The sequence below is a fragment of the Myodes glareolus genome, chromosome 6, assembly GCF_982192425.1.
Source record: "Myodes glareolus chromosome 6, mMyoGla1.1, whole genome shotgun sequence".
Classification (NCBI taxonomy): Eukaryota; Metazoa; Chordata; class Mammalia; order Rodentia; family Cricetidae; genus Myodes; species Myodes glareolus.
Window position 1 is genome coordinate 80,012,560 of NC_142031.1, and position 20,963 is coordinate 80,033,522.

General features: G+C 38.4%; 1 protein-coding gene across 37 annotated transcripts in view; it reads left to right on the forward strand.

Annotated features, from left to right (window-relative positions):
* Nrxn1 (neurexin 1) overlaps window positions 1-20,963 on the forward strand; it is a 1,058,343-nt gene that overhangs the window by 999,572 nt on the left and 37,808 nt on the right. The window contains exon 1 of one of the 37 annotated variants that reach the window (XM_085690931.2): window positions 3,871-4,087. The exons of 35 other annotated variants lie outside the window; for them this stretch is intronic. In XM_085690931.2, the coding sequence (XP_085547057.1) occupies window positions 4,055-4,087 (33 nt within the window). In that variant the 5' untranslated portion in view covers window positions 3,871-4,054. Of the gene's footprint in view, window positions 1-3,870; window positions 4,088-20,963 lie in introns of those variants that run through there. One more of the 37 variants, XM_048416131.3, reaches the window with a different exon arrangement.

The window sequence follows — 20,963 nt, forward strand, 5'->3', positions numbered from 1 at the left end:
ACTTCAAACTTTGCACCAAAGTTTGATGTATACAAGAAGGGACTGAACTCTTTGAGCTACAAAAGCTGGAGGAGTTGTGAAAATCTATCAGCTTGCAAAGAAACCTGACAAGCAGTATCACCCCCACACAACAGTTTGTTATGATACCCACGGGTCTTGGGCTTTTCTTTATAGATATTATCCTTTTAGGATTTTGCTCACAGAAAGGGAAGGGGGCAGAAAGAGAGAGCTAGACTTCAGTCCTGCAACTTGTTCCTACGAACAAGAGTTCTAATGTGACTTGAAGTTGCTCTGCTTGCCAGGTAATTTGGTGGCTAAGCCCCGCTACACTGACCATGACCATTTAAGGCTTAAAAAAGCATGGGAACTAACATGACATGAGTGGAGGCAAAAAAGAGAAAGAAGCTGAAGCCGGTCCTGAGAACTCTGCCTTCCACAGCCTTGTCTGTGCATGAAGCGATTCAGTGAGGTGTAAGGACGAGAATCTTGGGCTGCTTCTGAGAGAAAACAAAGACATTCTGCCTTTTCTGCCACCCATACCGCAGGCCAGTTTGTGATAGTCTCTGCTTGCTGTCTCCTCCCATTCCTGCCTCCAAGCATTTTTCATATAGCCTAAGAATTTTATTTTGAGGGTGAAAAGAGTCCTTACACCCTTCATATCACCTCTCATCCAGTCCTGCGCTGCATCTGGCCACACACTTTAAAATGCAATACCATTGGAAGGCATAGAACTCAAGACATTGGTATTTGTATTATAAATCCAAGCAAAATAATTTCTCACTTTACTGTAATAAAAAGAAAATCTATGAAGAATGGATTCTTTGAGAAAAGGGCATCATCGGAACAAACTGGCCCTGGTGCTCTTTTACTGTGTTTTCCATTGACTCCCAGGTCATCAAACTTTGAATTGTCCTCCGCTGTCATCCTCACTCAGTTCTTTCTAGAACTGGCCTAATCCAAACCCTCTTCATTTACTTCACTATATCTTGATAATATAAATCACAATATACAAATTTAAATTTGTTTGTAGAAAATAAAATAAAATGCTTGGTGTTTAGAGCATGCCTTTTATATCATGGTACTATTGTGATCTGGGGCCAGATGTCTGTGCTCTGGAAGGTGCTTCTGCATCCTGCATTACTAGATAACAGTTATAGTTATAATAGCCTCCAGTTCTATCAAACAGAAAATGCCCCTTTATCCTTGAATATCTAGTCTGGGGTAGGGAGATAGAAGGAGGGCAGAGTCACCAACAAAAGTAACTGATTTGTGATAACTTGGGATTAAAAACAAATCCTCAAGAAATCATCAACCTTTAATGAACTTTAGTCAATCCATTTATTTTTAATCTCATATCTTTTAAAGTTATAGAAATCTAGGCAGAAACAAAGAATTAAAATTAATATCTATAAACTTAAGTTCTAGATTTTGGAAATAAACTTATGCCAGGTGGATAACACACTAAACCTGATTTTTTTGTCTTTGTCCACATATCATTATTGGTTTTTTATGGAATATTTTCTTGCCTTTAAATCAGTAGTAATATCCTAAATTGCAATTCAAGTTGTCTCTGCTTCTTCTTGATAGTTGTATCCAGCTAGAAAACAATATAAAACTGGCTGATTCGACAGTCTGGATAAGCAGACAAATTCTTGACATCACATCTTTTTTTCATTCCTACCTGTAAGAATCAGGGGCGCTTTAGGCTAACTACCATGACATTTTATAGTGTTAGCCCATGCATGATAGCACTGCCTTTGATATGGGATGATGGAAGTCTGGAAGGGCTTGACGGTGTGGGGGGTCTTCACACCGTCCAACCTCAATCTAACAGATTCTTCCATGCTTCCCCACCATTTTCCCTCGCATAAAAAGAGAGCCACTTTTCTCTCTCATTTCTCTCCTTTACCCTCAGTATTTTCCCTCAAACATCCACCCATCATGTTCTTCAGAATCTAAACTAAATGAACACTAATATCTTTATTTTATTTAGCTAATTGCCTTTAAATGACAAAGTAAATAATATATGCCCTTGATGAAAGTGTACAAAATGGAAAATGATTAAACTATATGTCATTTCCCTTTTTGAATTCAGTCTCCTTTCTCAGATAAACCTCTATTACTGGACATGTTATGTCTTTGTAAAAATGTAAATGTATGCCACTTGTATGTGTGTGTAGGTTTGTGGACATGCAGCCTTTAAATTTTGTGCCTTCTATTTCTGACTAAGGCAGTATACCTTAGGAATATCTTCATCTAAGCATGTATAAATTTATAATGTTATATATTACAGTTGCAGAGTATTTCTCTGTGTGTCTCTACTATCACGTGTGTGATCGATTCATTATCAATGAATCAAACAGGTTTCTGGCGTCACTAAAGCAATGGCACAATGCAGTCAGCAGATGTGATGCTGAAGTTTGATGGCGATTATTTGCTTTCACCTTTTGTTTTGGAGGAATAGAATCTCATTGTCAAGGGCTGTGCTGCTATTAAACAAAAAGGTGAAATCCATGTATCAATCACAAGACAGCACATTTGGAGAAACTGAGAAGTGCGCCGTTATTTTCTCACAGCTGATGCTGAGTAAAGGAAAGAGGGAAGGCACTTGCAGAATCTATGTCAGGGCTCCAAATTTCAGGAATGTCCTATATAAATAATAATCAGTGAACAATTAGAGATTTTAGCAATTTCAAGCTCAGTCACTGTTTACTGTGATCGTGTCCCTATTACTATTTATCCTCAGATTCACTTTTCCTAAATAGTGTTGGGTGACTCTGAAAGGGATTTGAAATGTATGAATATTATTAAAACCAGAGAATAAAAAAAATAATTTTAAAAGTTTCTGTGGCATTTTCCTATGTAATTTTATTTCTAAAGATACTTCAATATTTTATATATTTTGTTTCTTAAGTCTTCATGGTACTGCCATTTGAGAAAATACCACAATCGCTCCTTTTTGCACACCATCAAAATGTAAAGCACTGTGTATACTGTGTTCCTATTTTAGTGTGGTAGCAGATGTGTTGGGGACAGGTTTCCATATGGTATTCCAGGTGTGCAGCCTTTATTTAGCAAATAATTATTTTAAATTCCAGAGGAAAGGCAAATAATAATAATAGCAGCAGTAGTAGTAGTGGAGATACATATTTACATTTTATTGCTAGCTAACACATTTGTTCTTAAGAATTAGGGAAACAAGATATGAGCCTCCTGCTTGCTTGTTTTTATTTTTAATGATCAATCAAATGGCATATTTATTGATTCTTCAGCTTTAAAAGAAAGAGTTCTAATTGAAAAAAAGAACAATGTATTTCTTGATGTTGCATAATTGCGCTCACAAAAAAAAATTGCTCCATAAAAACATTCATAATAAATACAACATTGTATTGTGGGGGAGAGGGGTACCGTTCATTGACTTAGAAATAAAATTATAATTACAGTTATAAAGCTTTGGAGAGAGTCTAGTATAATGAGCGCAAGATAATAACTGCAGTTTAAGGCTTCTAATTTAATAAGAGGCAAAAACATGGCAATTATCTGAAGGAAAGCAAGCAGGAGTAAAGGTATGAGATGTTGAAGGAAACACTTCCTCTTCTAACTGCTTATCATTTGGATTGGAAAGAATTATAGACGAAAAGCCCCTGCGCGTGTGAGCGCGGGGATTAAAGGCAGCACTGCACCCCTTGAGTCCTGAAGCAAATTCAACAGCAGTGGCCGCCTGGACTTTTTGAGCGGGGCGCGGGCTGGGCTGTGTACTAACAGCCTCCTCAACTGCAGACGGAACTGCAGCATCCCTTCCTGCAGTAGCACACCAGCCATTGGCTCCTCCGTGACACGTGACTGATAGAGCCTTTTCTGTGTCTTTTCGCCCGTCTGTGTGCAGGGCACTGATAGGCCAGGCTGATGCGCAGGCAATTTATCATCTTGATCTCCCACTGAGTCAGGGAGCTCTCCTGTCACCAGTATTGATTTCCGAGGATGGACTAAATTTCCTAGGATTTCCATTAAGAATTAAGAAAAAGCTCTAAGCACGCAGGGTAGCCAGACAGACATGGATATGAGATGGCACTGTGAAAACTCGCAGGTAGCTTCTTCTCTCCCAGCCGCTAAGCACTGCTTAGTTCGGCAGCATGCAGGGTTTAAGATACCAGAAGCTTAAAATCAATAAGAATGGAAATACGAACAGGCTCATTCGGATGAACTGATTTTAAGATTTCTATGAGAATGTTTCTTCTTGGAGATTGCATGCCAAATTTATGCACGCTGTATATGAACTGTAGAGAGATTTTAAATTTGGAAATGTCCTTAAACCCTGAGCATGGTTGCTTCTAGTTTTGTCTGCTGCTTTTCTGTGAGCTTCAGAGTTTTTTTTTTTCCAGCATGCTTATGGCAAAAACAAGCAAAACTTGTGTTTGTGTGTGTGTGTGTGTCTGTCTGTCTGTCTGTCTGTATGGATGTGTTAGTTAACTTGAGTCAAGTAAAAGCATGAATAAACGCTGCTTTCAATACTTTACCAGACTGCTTTATTACTGTTAATGATTTGGTGAAAATGTTGTCTAAATATGCTTATATTCTGGCTGTGCATGCTTTTGCGGCACAGTGAGATTTTTTTTTACCGGGAATTCACAAGGAGTTGTGTCTGAATTATATGCATGTTGAGTAACAGAAAATGTATTACTGGTCAGTGATTAAACTTCACTATTATAAGTATTTTCTGATAATAGAATTTGAGTAATATTTTTATCATGTCTGCTTAGTTAAGAAATATTTGCGCTGGATAATGGAAGTGTTGATGTTTTTGAAATATTAACTTTGTTTATTTCAAAGATAGCAAGATATCAATCTCTAGAAATGCTTCCTAAATGAGAGAACTAAGAGCGTGTTCAGAAATAATTTATCTAGGGATAGGATTCTAAAAATTGCTGTATGCAAGAGTGTGTGTGTGTGTGTGTGTGTGTATGTGGGGTGTGGGGTATGTTTTCTGTATGTGTGTATGCATGTGTGTGTGTGCGTGAGTGAGTGTGTGTGTGTGTGTGTGTGTGTGTGAGAGAGAGAGAGAGAGAGAGAATATGCCTTGGGGGATTGTCTGATATTCTTCTAGCTAGTCCTTGCTCTTGTTAGGAGCAAAAATGCCTTGGCATTCAAGCATTCCCAAGACTCATGGGAATTCGAGCTAGCAGAAGCTCAAGGCTGTCCAGATGGGACTGGCACGCTTGGCAGGGAGTGGAGACAATAGGTGGGGGTGGAGCAGATGGAAGACAGAAGGGATTGCACATTAGCGAAGGCTGGGGGCGGGGTGGGGAGAAAGAGTTTTAGCTTCCTGGTGAAGGAAACCTGGTGTCTTTGCCTGGGAACTTCTGATTGCATCTTCTTTTAATTACAAGGCAGGATATCGTTTCTGTGGTGACAGCGATTTTAAATTCAGTAGCCTCTGCTGCTTAGACAGGGAAGAAGATCCGTGAATACAAGTTGCTTTAACAGATTGTAAATGGTGCTTTGCCTATATGTTGTTTGTGAATTTTTTGTCGTTATCATGTTAAGAAAAAAATAGGTGGAAAATTCAAAACAAGTTTGTACTCTTTGAGTTGGACATCTAAATGGAAATGTGTATATTACTATTAAATATGTTTACCAGACCTTGGGTGGAGCATTTATAGTGTTACCAAAATGTTGTCTATTAAGTAGGTACTGGAAATAGTGACAGCCTGTGATAAATTACTATGCCACTACTGCTTACTATGAACTTTTACATCGACGTACATATCTATGTAGAAATATGTCTGACTAGTTTTTTTTAGAGTCCTATTCATTTTATCCCAGTGACTGAGGGTTTTGATGACCAATTGAAAATTATGAAATGAAATAAATCTCTCTGCATTCTCTGTCCAGCTTTCTGTCACTCCTGGCCACATAGCTTTGCCCCAAAAGAGTCATATGACTAGGGCAGGATGGAAATAAACTCATTTCCAAAATCTCAGATTTTAATGATCCTTATAAATCCAGCTAATAGCTCTATTTATAAGTATGAATGAATTTGATCCAAATCATGTCCTGAAAGCACAAATTAAAATTGTTAGATACATATCTTTTTGTCCATGAGTCCTTCAAAGCTAACTGGTTTATCATTTAGATGGAGCTTCTGCAAATAGGAGTGCTTTTCTCCAAGGGAGTTTTACCAAGCTGCAGGTGTCTTTGATCTTACCTTTGAAACCTTGGCATTGCAAGCAAAGAATCATCATCTAAGTAAGATAGTGGCAACCCTGAGCTGTGCTATCTTGACCAGTATTGAAGATTATTGGTCTCTTAAACTGTATTTAGATAATTTATAGTATCTTTTTCAGAAGCTGAAGACAAAAGCGGATTCTTTATCATGACCCTATCTCTTTTCCTTTATGTCCTATCCTTAGAAAGGAATGGTTCTTCATTTGTCAAATTCTCTCTGACATTCCTAGAAAGAAACAAGGGTCAGGACACAGAAAGTGGGACAGAGATTTCTCTTTTGGCGTGCTAAGTGCTGTACATTAAACAAAATGACCCAGTGATAAAGGGTGGAATTTCCAAGCATTTGGGAGGAAGTGGAGGGATTAGCAAGTTTGAGCTAGCCTGGGTTTCCACAGTGAGTTCAAGGCCACCTAGGGAGGGATTCAGAGTCCGCCAATCATATAACTAATCAATCAGTCAATTAAAAACAGCACAAACTCTAAAGTCATATTTGGGAAACGATTCTATTTGCATTTGGATTTATCTGCCAAGCAAATTTCTTACTGAGACATTAATCAGGGAAATGCTTATGTATTACAAAATCATTAGTGGTGCAGTATTACATATTAAAGACATTGGAGGTTCTGATACTGTGGTTACTGTCTGTGCTTGTTCCATATACCGTTTAACTTAGGAAATGAACTCACCCCACAGCTTCGTGACATATTTACAAACCACAAGTGAAATCAATGAACTCTGTGACAGATGTTGGTTTGTGGGAAAAGCCCCCATAACTTATAATTTCTTGTCTTCAAGTAGGAAACAGAAACATGTAGTCCAGAGCCATAAGCATTTGTCAAAACTGTTTAAAGATTTTGAAAACTAGGTACATATGTTCCTCAATTTAGCAAATGACTTATTGAAACAACATTTTCTCTTTTAGATTTATTTCTCTTTTAAATGTATTACATTTTATATTCTATGTACTTTTTTTTTGCCTGCCTGCATACATGTACATCACTTGCCTTCCTGATGCCCACACAGAGCATTAGGTCCCTCAAATTGAAATTACAGGTGATTGTGAGCCAGCATGTGGGTGCTGGGAATTCAACCCAGGTCCTCTGCAAGATCAGTGTCTGCACTAAACTGCTGAACCACCTCTCCAGCCCAGAAACAACATTCTGTGTTATCCAAAACAGTGTTCTAGCCTATTGCCACCACTCGTAAATCAGCCACTCTCATCCAATTCTGTGTTCTTAATTTTGGTGTTGTGTACATTAGCATAATCCATAGGTGAGCCATGTGTTGAACACATAATTTATTACCAGACGAAGTTATATATATTTATTATCTTATCTTCTTTTTACCTTCCACCTCTTTTTTTTTTTTGCTTCTTATTTACTTCTCTGTGGATTTACCAATAATTCATGGGCTCAAAAGCTTTTTGGTCAGAAAAATGATACGTTACTTACCCCAAAACTCAAAGTTGACAGTTACAGAAAACACAGCGGTTGTTGATTTAGCAGTGTTTCATGAAACTATATTCTAGTATATAAGTGATCTTTGAATTTCTCTGATTTCGACTAAGGTTGCCATTATCTTGCCTAAACAATTGATTTCACTTTCTGCTGTCCTATTTACTGTTAGCTAGCTGCTGATATTTGATATCCTAAACGCCTCTCTTCTGCCCTCGTCGCTCTCACATGTGGAACGGAAGCTAAGCACAATACTCTGGAGGAGGCAAGCAATCTCCATTATTTAAAATAATTGGAGAAAATCACAGACAGTTATAGATCCATGGATATCTCTAGAGCTTATTAGGAGATTCAGTGCAGAAAGAGTCTGAACAAATGGCCACTGAGCAGAATCCAGACTCTCCAAAATATTTTCTATCTTTGTGTTGTAAATTACACGATTACCATCACACACTTTTACTTTTGTCTCAGCTTTGCAGCTCCATTTGGAATCAGTTTGTTAGCCATTAGTAACTCTTCTAGAACTGTATCTAAAAACTCAATGATTTGCTTATTCCAGCATCATTTTTGATCTTCAGGTGAAGCAGAAATTATTTTCTTAATGCCAGAAAGTCTCAAATATTTTCTCACTATTTCTCCAAAACTATGTGATGCTCTTTTTTCAATAAATCATCCGTTACTTCAAATGTCCTTAATTTAAAGATAAAAAGTGTAGCAGCGGTGGGAGCATTGGATAATATTTTAACAAAGCTAGAGAGTTTCACTTCCCAGGAAAGTCCGTTCTGAAATCTGATTACCCCATCTCAGTGACTGTTGTTTTTAAAAGACTTCCTGTTGGCTTTAAGTGTATTATTTCAAGTTTTTCACCAAAAATATGTTGATACAAGTTTACATCATAGATTGAGCAGTAAATCAGTGGATTAAATGGGGTTTAGGAGTACTGGCAATACCTTTGACTGGCTGACTTCCTGGCAGTCTTTCATTCTCCTAAAGCACATTCAAAGATAAAATGCCAAGACTGTCGCTGTCAGTTAGTGACACAGCTTGTGTGCCTGGCATGTGTGCCTAGCATGTGTGCCCGGCATGTGTGTCCAGCATGTGTGCCTGGAATGTGTTCCTGGCATGTGTGCATGGTGTGTGTGGCAGGCATGTGTGCCTAGCATGTGTGACAGTTTCAATTTGATTCCCAGCACAGGGGCAGGGGAAGGCAAACCACTTGTAGTCATAGTACGTAAAAGTATAGATTATATCCATGTGGGCATATATTTATGATAAAGTCTGTAATCGAGTAAAGCAATGGCACTTTTACTATTTAATAAAACTGTTTATTTATGGTCAGTTCAATTTTTTTCATGGAATTTTCCTTATTTAAATTTTTGCTTTGCAGTTGAAAAATAATTGCTTCAAATATCAATCCTCATTTTTCCATGTGTAAACTAGCTATATGCAAAAGTAAATGTGTTCTTACTCTCACCCTCTGTGGTGGTGTGTTAACAATCATTGTTTTCACTTACACACGCAACGTTTTCCAGGAGCACCACCTTTGAGTGGATCACCTTTTCATTAGGCTTGTGATGATAGTGCAGAATCTTTAAGTCCATTGTAGTGCTACACAATGTATGTCTATATACAGCATTGCTAGATATGTAGATGCTAAAATAGTAGGCCCAAAGGACGTATGTAACAAGTCAGAAGTTGGGTCAGGGAATAGAATAACTATTTTGGGGTTTTCTAGGCATTGTCTTTCCTTTATGATGAGATTCTCACTATAATACACCACAATGGCTAAGTTCTCATCACAAGGGTTCTTTTATATCTGTTTGTCGTGATCTGTGAAAACATCTACTGGGTGATTTATTTGTACAAAAACTGTGCTAAGTATCATTAGTGACTGAATAGAAAGTAAGGTACTTGCTGTCTTTTTTTTCCCCCTTTGGGTACTTGCTGTCTTTCAAGTTCACAAGCTGGAGGCTCAACCACCTGATACACCCTGGAGTATCAGCTAATGGGAAAGTGTTTCTGATTGTCTGACCATTCTTTTGCTTAAAGAAAGAGTTGACTGTCGGTTAAAGAGAGACTAGCTAATGTTATTCTGCTATAAATGTTTAAACACTCCTAGTTATATGATCACACAAGGGAAAAAAATGCAGGATCAGATAAAATCAGATGGCTGTACATCCTCTTCGTATTATCCAAGTGTATATATAGCTCAGTTGTAGAATACTTCTCTACAATGTGCAAGGCCCTAGAATCAATGCTCAGAAGCAGCAGCAGAGGAAGGAGAGGAAGAAAGAGAAGAAAGAGGAGCAGGAGGAGGAGAAGAACGAAGAGAAGGAATTATCATACAAAATAATTATTTTTTAAAAAGTTATATTAGGTGCAAGTTATAAATTTCTTGGGCCTGAAGGTAAATCAAGTCTGCTTGTTAATGAGTCCAGCACATTTCCAGTGTGGCTGAGTGTGTTTTGGTCTCGAGGTTGTCGTTTCCTTCAGAGGACGGGAGAATGGATGGAAGGATGGGTAGAATGCTGGCGCCAGCCGTGAGTGAAAACATAGAAGTGACAGTGCAAAGAGCCTACAAAGGTTACTAGAGTGATTATCAGTGGTATTATTTCCTTAATGAGCATTTCTGCTTAGAATACTGATTATGGAGCATTACTTGTGCAATTCACTTCAACCACATTTAGGTATGAAATATTAAATTGAATAGTTCTTGATTCTTTGGCAAAATCCCAAGATGGAAAAGAAGTAAACTTGAGATGCTGTTAAGGACCATCCGTGGAAATCAAGTTTTCCTAGATTCCCAAATTTGTCATTTACATGTGAAAGACCCCCAATTAGGGGAGACTCTCACTTGAGCCTTGGGATGACACGAACCCCCCCCCCCCCCCCCAGTAATTCACAAGAGACCGTCCTTGCTGCAATCACACGAGGTTTAATGACAAGACGACAAGACGGGGACCAGTGCACTGGGGCCAAGACTCATAACCCATGCAGGGGATGAGTTCGACCCTGAGTGACCGGGAGAAGTAGTTTTTATAGGAAGAAACCACACAACCCAGTAATCCGAAAGGCGGGCAGAGAGGGTGTCACAGAAAATTCCGAAAATTCCAGTGATGATTACAAGGGGGCAACTCCCTGCCTCTCAAGATCATTCTCAAGGTCGTAATCACCTAGCTCCTATACCAATGATAATTACTAGGGGGTGATAATTGCTAGGGGGAATCTCCCTGTTTCTCAAGATTACTCTCAAGATTACAATCTACCTTTATCTTCAGCTAGTTCCTGAAACCCTGAAATTGGCTAATCCTAAATTTCTGATTCTTCTCTTCCTGCTAGATTTTTGGCTCTGTTTTCCTGCTAGGGGGATCTGGATTTATCCAGGTCTTTCACATGGAGTCAGTATGATAATAATCACAATTATTTGTTAGTTACTTTCTGTTGCTGATAAAAGACCCACCAAATGCAGCTTCTGGAGGTAGGGCTTTTATGGCTTCACAATCACATTTCATCACTGAGGGAAGTCAAGGCAGGAATTCAAGCATGGTGGCACCCGGAAACAGAAACCACAACAAAGACGTAGACGAATGCTGTTGCTGCCTTGTTCTCGTGGCTTGCTCTGGTTGCGTCCTTATGTGACCCAGGACCACTTGTCCATGGTGATCCTGGCCATGGTGGACTGCATTCCTCTCATAATTGACAAAATGCTCCATAGACATGCCTACAGTCCCAATTTGATGAAAAGATTTTCTGACTTGAAGATCCCTTTCACAGATGACTCTAGCTTGGTATCAAGTTTTCTAAAGACCAATGAGTTTCACAGTAAATGGTGACTCATTTTTAAAAGGAGCCCCCTGGTGCGGTAACAAAATAAATATTGATTTCACCTTATCTCCCTCCTCCTAACAAGTTCATAAACAGGTGTCAAGTCTGCACTGTGTGAGAAGAGATATGAATGAAGACATGAAGATTTAGTGTGAGGAGCCTAAGAAAACCAGGCACCTGATTGACACAGAACTCTAAAATGCAAGGATAGTTTGAAAATATGCCATTCAAACAAGAATATGTTTTATCTCTATAAATATAAAAATTATGGATTCATACTTTAATTGTTGCCCTTGTGAATGTATCTGAGCCTTTAAAAAATAACTCCTACAAAATTTTGTAGGAGATGGGCATGGTGGTACATGCCTTTAATCACAGCACTCAGGAGGCAGAAGGATCTCTTGAGTTCAAGGCCAGCCTGGGCCACAGAAAGAGTTCCAGGTCAACTGGGCCAACATGAAGAGACACTGTGTCTAAATAATAAGTAAATAATAGAATAAAAACACTATAGTTCACTAAATTGTATGTAATATCTAGAAGTTAATTAAATCATTGCATTTCCTTTACCTCTTTCATCTCAAAACACATGGTAATTGTACTAATTTAAGATTATAAATGTATGATAAGTCCATTAAACATTGTTTCCCTTCATCTGTCACCTCACTGGCTGGTACTACTTCATAGTGAAAAATGATTTCTAGAAATAATTCCATTTTCTACCTTTTACTAAGTGTCAGAGGACTGTTCTGGGAGGTTTCAGCGTGATAGTAGTTTGATTTGCAACATTAGTTGAGAGAATCCTCCTTTCGTGGCTGCTCAGAATTTCCACTAGAAATAATGGACTAAAAAAGTTTCAGGTGTAAACATAGTTAGCAGAGCAGACCTTTCCATTAATGATTGTCTTCCCCCCTTATGTTTTAAGCACTGATTTTATTCTTAGTGTTGTCTCGGAATCATTTCTCTTTTTTTGTTCTGGTTCATCTACATTACGCTCAGCTCTCTCTTCCAAACTTCAGTCTACTCTTACAGCCACTTTTGATTCCCCTGAAATTCTCCAGGTCACAATGTGAACAGGTTGCTTGTGGGAGCTTACCTAATTTGTAAACATTTTTTTTTCAGTTGATTAATGCAATAAAGTGTCCCAGGGAAGGTTCTACAGTGATTGAAAAACCACCTACAGCTATTTTTTTGTGCTTGATCGCCTCCTTGTTAAAGTGCAACATAAATAACGATGTTAACACTTCACAATTTTCGAGTATGGGGAAAGGTCTTTTAAGAAAGATTCTTTTAAACAGTAGTCTTGGAAGCATGGATGACTTTTCGTGTTATTAAATCACCTTGCTTGAGTTTGCATCTGGCATTTTCTTACTGATTTTTTGTCTTTGTTTTGTGTGGATAATTCACTCATGGCCCTAATTAGAGGCGAAACTGGTTTCTGCATTTTCACAATGAAGAGGACACAGGCTTATTAGCATTCTGCCTGTGAGCCTGCTGGATGTCAGGGAGCTGATGATGCGGTGTACTAGAAACTCACAACAGGAAAAGGGAGGGCATCTTCTCAGCAAATGAGAGAAAAAAAAAAAAACGCAGCATGTGATCATGAAAATCGAGCTTTTTTTTTTTTTTGAAAAGCAGAGGACTGTATTTCTGTCTGCCTGTGCTCCTTGTCTTTCTGAACTTCCACTTTGCTATGAGACCGTGACATTATTTTGAATCCATTTTTTTCAGATGATGGACGCCAAAATAACTTAATTATTCATTATAAGCAAAAGCATTTATTCCCTTGTATCACAAACACTGATATTGTTCCCTTCTGCTGTTCCTAATAAGAATCCTGCAGTGTAAAATCAGAGGCCAAATATACCAAATCATCACCCAAGTGAATGTTTGCCTACTCTTTTAGTTTCAGGCCTTGTATCAATAAATGCTTTATAAAATGAAGTACTAAATGTCCTTCATTGTCAAACCAGCTTCACTCTGTCTTCTGCAGGGTAAGGTGCACTGTGGCTTCTAATGGGAGAGGAAGGAGAGTGATAACACAGAAAACAGATAGCACAGGCCAAGGAGCTGTGCCAGGGTGGGTGAAGGATCATGGCAAATAGATTTTAAAAATGACAGAAGAGTTACTCAGAGAATAAGATTTTGTAAACATTTTTCTATAAACACTCATAAAAGTAACTAGGTCTGGACTGATAAAAAGAGTATGCAGGACAAATTATTTTTATGGACATTCCATATTTGTATATAAGAACTAATATAGTTTGCAAATATTTATGGCCAGTATGCTTCCTTAGCATGGAACTAGTCTTATTCAGGTACATGGATACAAATTTGAGAGCTTTATGTTAAGAATTTTAAGATTTCTTAAGATATAGAAGATGTAGTAATTATATCTTTCAGGATTTTTTTTTTAATTTGTTGTCAAAATCTAAACTGAAACTATTTACTCCCTACTGAGACTCAATGGATAATCCAAGCAAGTAGCAATTTGAAATATAAATTGATATGTACAGTAACGTTTCAGCTTTTAAACTAATCTTACAACGATAGATTTGACTTCCAGAGCAGTTAGCTTGAAGGATTTCAGATGAAAAAATTCCCCAGGCCTTATGCAACATAGGAAACACTGTAGCTTCTCCCTGAGGAGAAGAGGGTGTTAGAAGATGTGGGAACCAAATGCCTATTGGCCAGCTCTTTTCATCGTAGCCTGCAAAAGCTACGGGTCATACCATCAGTTTTCCACCCTTGGCCAGTCTCCTAGGATATATTTAATGCTTCCATCAGCAATAATTCCTTCACAGTTTTTAATTTGTTGTAATGGATGGAATTAGGTCTGGAAAAAGGATGAGGCGTGTGAATCAAAAGCTCTTCCATTCTTAGGCCCCAAGAAAGTGAAGTGGGAAACTGCACCTGCTATTTTCTTCGGGGAGAAGCAGTGTGAGGAAGGAGAAATCCTACTCCAGGCACTCCTCTCTTACAAGGCGATGTTTGACTGTGAAGTCCTTGTTGCTATTAGAACTAAGTCTAAAAGGCGCACTGCGGTCATAGCACCGGTCCGGCTAGAATTCTTCTGCTTACACTTATTATAATGCTGATTTTTTGGTATGCCCCCTTTCTAGAATTTAAAGTCAAAATTTATTTCACATTTCACTGAGTAAGAGATTAATTCTACTTTCCTAATTCTGAAAAGGTTCTATTATCTCACTTGTAAAACGGACCAAGACACCCTGCTCCTACTTTAATACAGGTGGAGAAATGCTACCTTCCATTCTCTTGTCTTCTGCAACTAATGTTTACCATGTCTGTTTGCTTGACCTTGCTTTTCGCAGATGTCAGCTAGCGACATCTCTGCTTTCTTATGTACCACCCTGTCATTAGGGAATCAAATCATGAACAGAATTGTAGTTGTAAAGTTGCTCAGTCACCAGCTCTTATTTTAGACGTTATTGAGGTCAGGAGAGGCTACTGAGTTCTTTGACATTGAAAGAGATATATTGATAGCATCATAATTATTAGCTGAGTAAGGATCCTAAGGAATATTAAGATTGCAAAGTAAAATTACATGGTATAAGAAAAGAAAATGGATAGACACTACAGTGCCCAGCAATAAATACTGGAAACTTAGTTTTTAAGGAATCACTAACTATTCCTTTTAACTTTTTCCCAGTTTTATTGCATTTGTGTTTTACTCCAATTTTCTATTTTAATTCAAGTGTGCAATTTTGTGGCTGGTTTTTTTCTCATGGATTTTATGCCGTCATCTTAACACTGAGGGATAAATTAGGGAAACCCAGCTTTAAAGTGGTGCCATTAGCAAGAACATACTCTGTGGCAGCAGCCACACTTCAAGTAGGGGTGAATACTCAAAAATATAAGTTCATTTAAAACCAATGATATTTCAGGTAGCTAGTGATTCAGAACCAGTGAATTCCACCCATTTAATATTCATCCCCATATATCCTCTAACATCTGACTGTCAGCAAGTCATTTTATGGTGCATAGGTTACTTCTTTGTAATATAATTAGAGAGTCATGGAAAGTTGAAAAGGAAAATGCAAGAAGACGATTGTCTGGAAAACCGCATACTTCTGTTGGCCACTCTTTGTTTGGCGAGGGTGTCCAAAGATTAGGAAAGAAGAGCTAGCCCTGAACAGGATAGTTTAGTTTACCAGGCTAACTTAGCCTCTTTTTTATGTCAATATTTTGCATACTATAATTAAGTATCATAGCAGGATATTAATATGCACTAGAGAGCTTCTTCGGATTCTGCCTGTTAGCCATATAGTAGCATCTGTCCATGCATACAGCTGTCTGTGTTGTTTATCTCAGGTGCAGCTCCTAAGAACAGACATCTCAATCTGAGTGCTTACTATACGTTTGCTTTCAGGCTCTAACTGCCTTTTTAGGAAGTCCTGAGAAGTCATCTGCTGTGTACAGCAGTGGGGTGGAGAGGGTTTCATCCCAGACCAATGGGGTAACTCTCAGAGATTTTCTAGGATCACTGTGTCTTCTAAACCAGGCTCACCCAGTCACAGTGTACTGTACTCTCTGTTAGAAGCTAGATTTCCAGCATGTTGGAACAGAAGAGATTTAAGCCAAAAAACAAAAGAGCTACATTTCATTTCTGTGTTCTGACTGTATGGCAATGCTGTTGTAGATTTGAAGTAATTCTGATGTATTTCTATTCCTAGATGCAAATGGGCTAAAGGAGTGTTAGCTATCTATGGCAGTGTAGCTTAGGACATCAGATGAAATCATATATACAGAACTGTCCATACTGTCTCATAGGAATGCCACAGAGAACCTGAGAGGAAAAGCCAGTTGCTTCATAACCCCAAAAAACCAATTTAGTTGCCAAGATTTTAATTAACATTTTCTTTCTCCAACATGAAATATCTGCTCCTTCCCATGTACCCAGAAGGACACCAGATATTTTGAGAATGAGTTTCTTCTTCTATATTTCCTAAAGCTCAATTTAATTTAGTTGCCCTTCATGAAAGCATTGTAGTTAGACTTTGCATGGGGACTTGGATACAATTCAGGCTCTGACCTGTTTTTATCCATTCTGAATACATTTTGTCACTCTTCACCTTTGACAACAGAAAGAGAGAAGAATTTATTTGGAAAGCATATAGGACCAAAGACGTTTCTATAATATCAGCATATTGGGAACCAAAACTGTAAAGATAGAGCAGCCGAGTTGCCCTGTTGCCGTAGAAATTTCAGTGATATTGTTTTTAAAGCAAAGTCTATTTATTTTTAAAGTAAATGAAAATTTAATGTAAATTCCTCTTAGATCTTGAAAATGCTGATTGTTCCATTTCCTCAGTTGTTTTCCTTTTTTTAAAAGCCACTTGCCAGTTTGCATAGCTAATTACTGTATTCTCATGTGTTTAGTTCCAGCTTTGCTGTAGGCTGTTAGAGGATGGGCTTGGAGTTGGGGGTATAGCAAGAATGCAACTGCAGGTTTAAAATGCATCAACATGGTGTTCAGCAAGTATTGAGGGGATGCGTGTGTGCGTGTATGTGTGTGAGTGTGTGTGTGTGTGTGTGTGTGTGTGTGTGTGTATACCGGTACATGCATATATGCAGATGAGTATATTGAAGGATGTGTTCCACCATAGCAGAGGAGTAAATTTTAATGACTATCAGGTTTCGGTAGCTGGTCTTGCTGTAGGGAAAGTTTGTGAGTACGTAAAGCAGGAGATGGCACCATCATCTGGATTTATTTTATGCATGTCACATGAGATAATACTGAACCATTCACAGCAAATGGTTTTTCTAAGGACACTGAAGAATACACACCCCTAGAAATTCAGCTTTTCCCCTCTGAAGAACATAATTTTTAATAATGTTTAAAATTTTATATTGTTAATTGTAGGTGGAAAAGCCTTATATCTTACAGAAAAAAATTAATAGCTACTGCATATATCAAATCCGTAGTTTTAGAGTTGTGTTTTCAGTATTGCGTGAGTGCCATTTACAGGGTATAAGAGTGCTTTTGACAAGAATCATTACCTAATTGTCAGGCTAGCATTCAGATTTTAACATTAAACATTGGTGAAACATTTAAGGACAACTAAGGTAAGGATGATTCACAAGAAATTGCTCAGTGATTTCGACTGTCTTTTTTCTGCTGGTGATGGTGACACTCTGGGACCATTGTTCAATGAACAGATCGTGTGCTTCCACTTTCTGCCTGTAAGAGGGATCCTTTTAAAATGGTCTTCGACAATTCTTGAATTTTTCACTTTTCTTGGTGTGTAGTTCAATTTCGATGATATTAATGTAATACCACTAGAAAAAAACTAGTTACTTTATCTTAAGAATTTGCAACAATGGTGAAAATGATTATTATAGAGTTTATATATTCATTCTCTCCTAGAGAAGACAAACCGGGGAAAACGGGCCATGTAAAGCAGACAATAAAAAATAGTTTCTACATTTAAGTAAATGAATAGATGATAGGTAGACAGACAGACAGAAAGATAGTATTTCCTGCATTCTTGTTGCTACAGGCAACAAAAAGTTGTTTCTCAACCTTTGAGAGACACAGTAAATGACAAACATTGTGTGTCTAGTGATTTGAAACTCCACATATGAACTCAGCTGAATGCTTGTAAGCTAAGATGGAACTCATACACGTTCCTGCAAGCCATTACCATAGCAACATACTTAAAATTTCCAAGGTCTGTCTCCCCTGAGTTTGCACCTGCAGTTAGCTTATTATGAAAGAACAACAACAAGAAGAAAGGCCTTCCAATTCAACATGCTTTGGAATGGTTGAGAGTATGTTTTGAAATAAAATGGAGTTAGCAGTTGAAAAGGAAAATAGGGCATTCAGAAAAAAATATAATTGCATTCTTCATGCAATATTTGCCTTCTTTTCATCCTCTTACAATATTCTTTTCAAGGGAAATGTACAGAGTCTGCAACTTGTGGTCCTTGGGTGGTGGGTTTTATCTACTTTAATGAGAAATTTTTGCCTTCTAGCATGCTTAAACTAGGTCATAAGCAAGAATTAGGATGATTGCGAAGGAATATTTACCACTTACTATTTCCCAGAAACAGTGTTATTCATGGCATCTATCATGGATTCTAAAGTCTGGCATCTACTCTGTAGAGGATGGTACTGTGCTCCTCCTATTGTTCAAGTGAAAACTCACAAAAAATTCACTCAAGTTTTAAGTGTACACTTGATAGGGCTCAGATTTCAACGTGCACATAACTGACTCGAGTGACCATGGTCTAGACCTTTAGGGAGTATCAACACAAGCTCCTGTAGCCAGCGACCAGACTTCTTCATTTGTTAGGCAAATTGCTGTTTTGGGAAGGCAGAAATTTGGCCAGTGTAAAAAGCATTCCTTCCTGTGCTCAGGACAAATGATTGGTCACTAAAGCAAAACCTTCTTCATGTGTGTGATAGGGAACAAGTTATCAGTGAAGGTAAGACACTGCTTTTCTTCTTTTGTCATCCCTGTGTCAGCAAACTCAGTGGAACACAGAAATGATTGGCTTCTACTTAACTCAGTCTTAGAAAACAGCAATGGGAATAGGCAGACTGCACAGATTCAAGAGTTAATCGTGTTGACTAGCGCTCTGCTCCCAGCACTTGACTTGGGCTGCCCACACCTGCCTGGAACTCCAACTACAGGAGATCTGATGTCCTCTTCTGACCTCTACTGCCCCTCTCCATGTATACATAAAATAAACAATAATCAAAATAATATTTTTAAAGAATTGATACAGAGAGAATAAACATTTAATAAGTTCCTCTAAACTTGGTGAAATAAGAATAGGCCATTTGGGAGTCATCATAATTCAAATATTTATGGAAGAGTATCATACTACCTTCATGGAGAATGTTGCACTAGAGAAAATGAGCATGTCTTATGTGCTGGAACACTCGAGTCAAAGCCAAGTGGTTATGAATAACCTGGGAGTTTTTATTTGGCAATCTTTCTTGACATTCTTTTCTTTAGAGACAGTTTATTATTTCTCGAGATTATGTCCCAGCTCAAAGTAAATCTGAAGAGCAAAATGGAAGTAGGGAGGGCCTACAATGCTTCAGAAGAGAGAAGAGCCATTAGTCAATTGAGTTGCCCTGAGTAAGGCATGCATTTGAACACTTAGCTCCCATGTTAAAACCTGGACAGGACCCTCCTCAGACCTGTAACCCCTGTTATGCGGGGTACACAGACACTAGGATCACTGTGACTTGTTGGTTGCACACAAGCTCAGGCTCAGTAAGAGATCCTTCAGTAAAGGGATAATATGGAGAGAAATAAAGACACTCAACGTCCAGTTCTTGCCTCTACACATACAGGGACTCATGCACATACACTCACACACAATACATACATGCAGCACACATGCCCACAGTGTTTAGGGAATCGTTGAAGCAGAGTCAATGATCTACTGTGGGCTCTGAGACACTGATGTGTTGCTAGTACTGAGGAAGACACCTGATCAGCAAGGACAACTGCCTTCTGAATGATCTGTGACTAATCAGCAAGGACAACTGTCTTCTGAATGTTCTGTGACTTGGACTATTTCATAATTTCTCCTGAGAACATTTTTATATTGATTAGGTTTGTTCCACGTCCTTGGTCAGCGAGCATCCCCAAATTTACAATGAAGGGAAATGAGACACAGGTTTGGTGGAAGAGTGCAGATAACAGCCAGATAACATGAATAAATCAATTACCCCTCATCCTTGCAGGAAGAGTTCCCCAATAGATGCTGTCTGGTGATGCATATACACTAAGGTAGACTCTCCAAGGAAGCTCCTAGTTCTCAACACAAAACAATTAGAAAAGTCCTCCCAAGCCCTCTGGGGCATCTCTAGCTCATCATTAATGAGTCTTGCACCAACTTCAGAATGCTCTCAAGAACTCAAAGTCATGACATTCACAAAAACAAGTGAGTGTTTTAAGAGGCACATTGTGTAAATAATGGAAAAAATATTTTCACCATCTCCATGTCCAAAAATGAATCATAAATTGACAAGAATAGGTTACTAACTGGATGGACAGACAGCAGGTCAGGACCCTCACCTGGGCACAGTGAGAGGGCTTCCCTACTACAGATGACAGGCAGCCTCCAAATAACATGAATTCTTGGTTCTGTCGCCAGTTGAGAAGAATGGCAGAGATGCTCCCTGTGTATTCACTATGTTCATGTTTTGGTACTGCTTCATGTGGCTTCATCACTGCTCTCATATCAGTCATATACATATATGTATGTATAAATGTGTATTATGTTTATAAAGTTTTTACATAGAAAATTGTGAATGTGTCCTTTGTGAAGGAAATTTTTTAGCCAAAATATTCACAGAGTCCAGGGCTAAGGACTGTTGTTTGTTCCCACGTTGCCGTAAAGACAGAGTAGAACATGTGTCATGTGAGACCAGCTGCATCTGTGTAACAAAGGCTCCACGGCAGCTCCATGTGCCAGTTC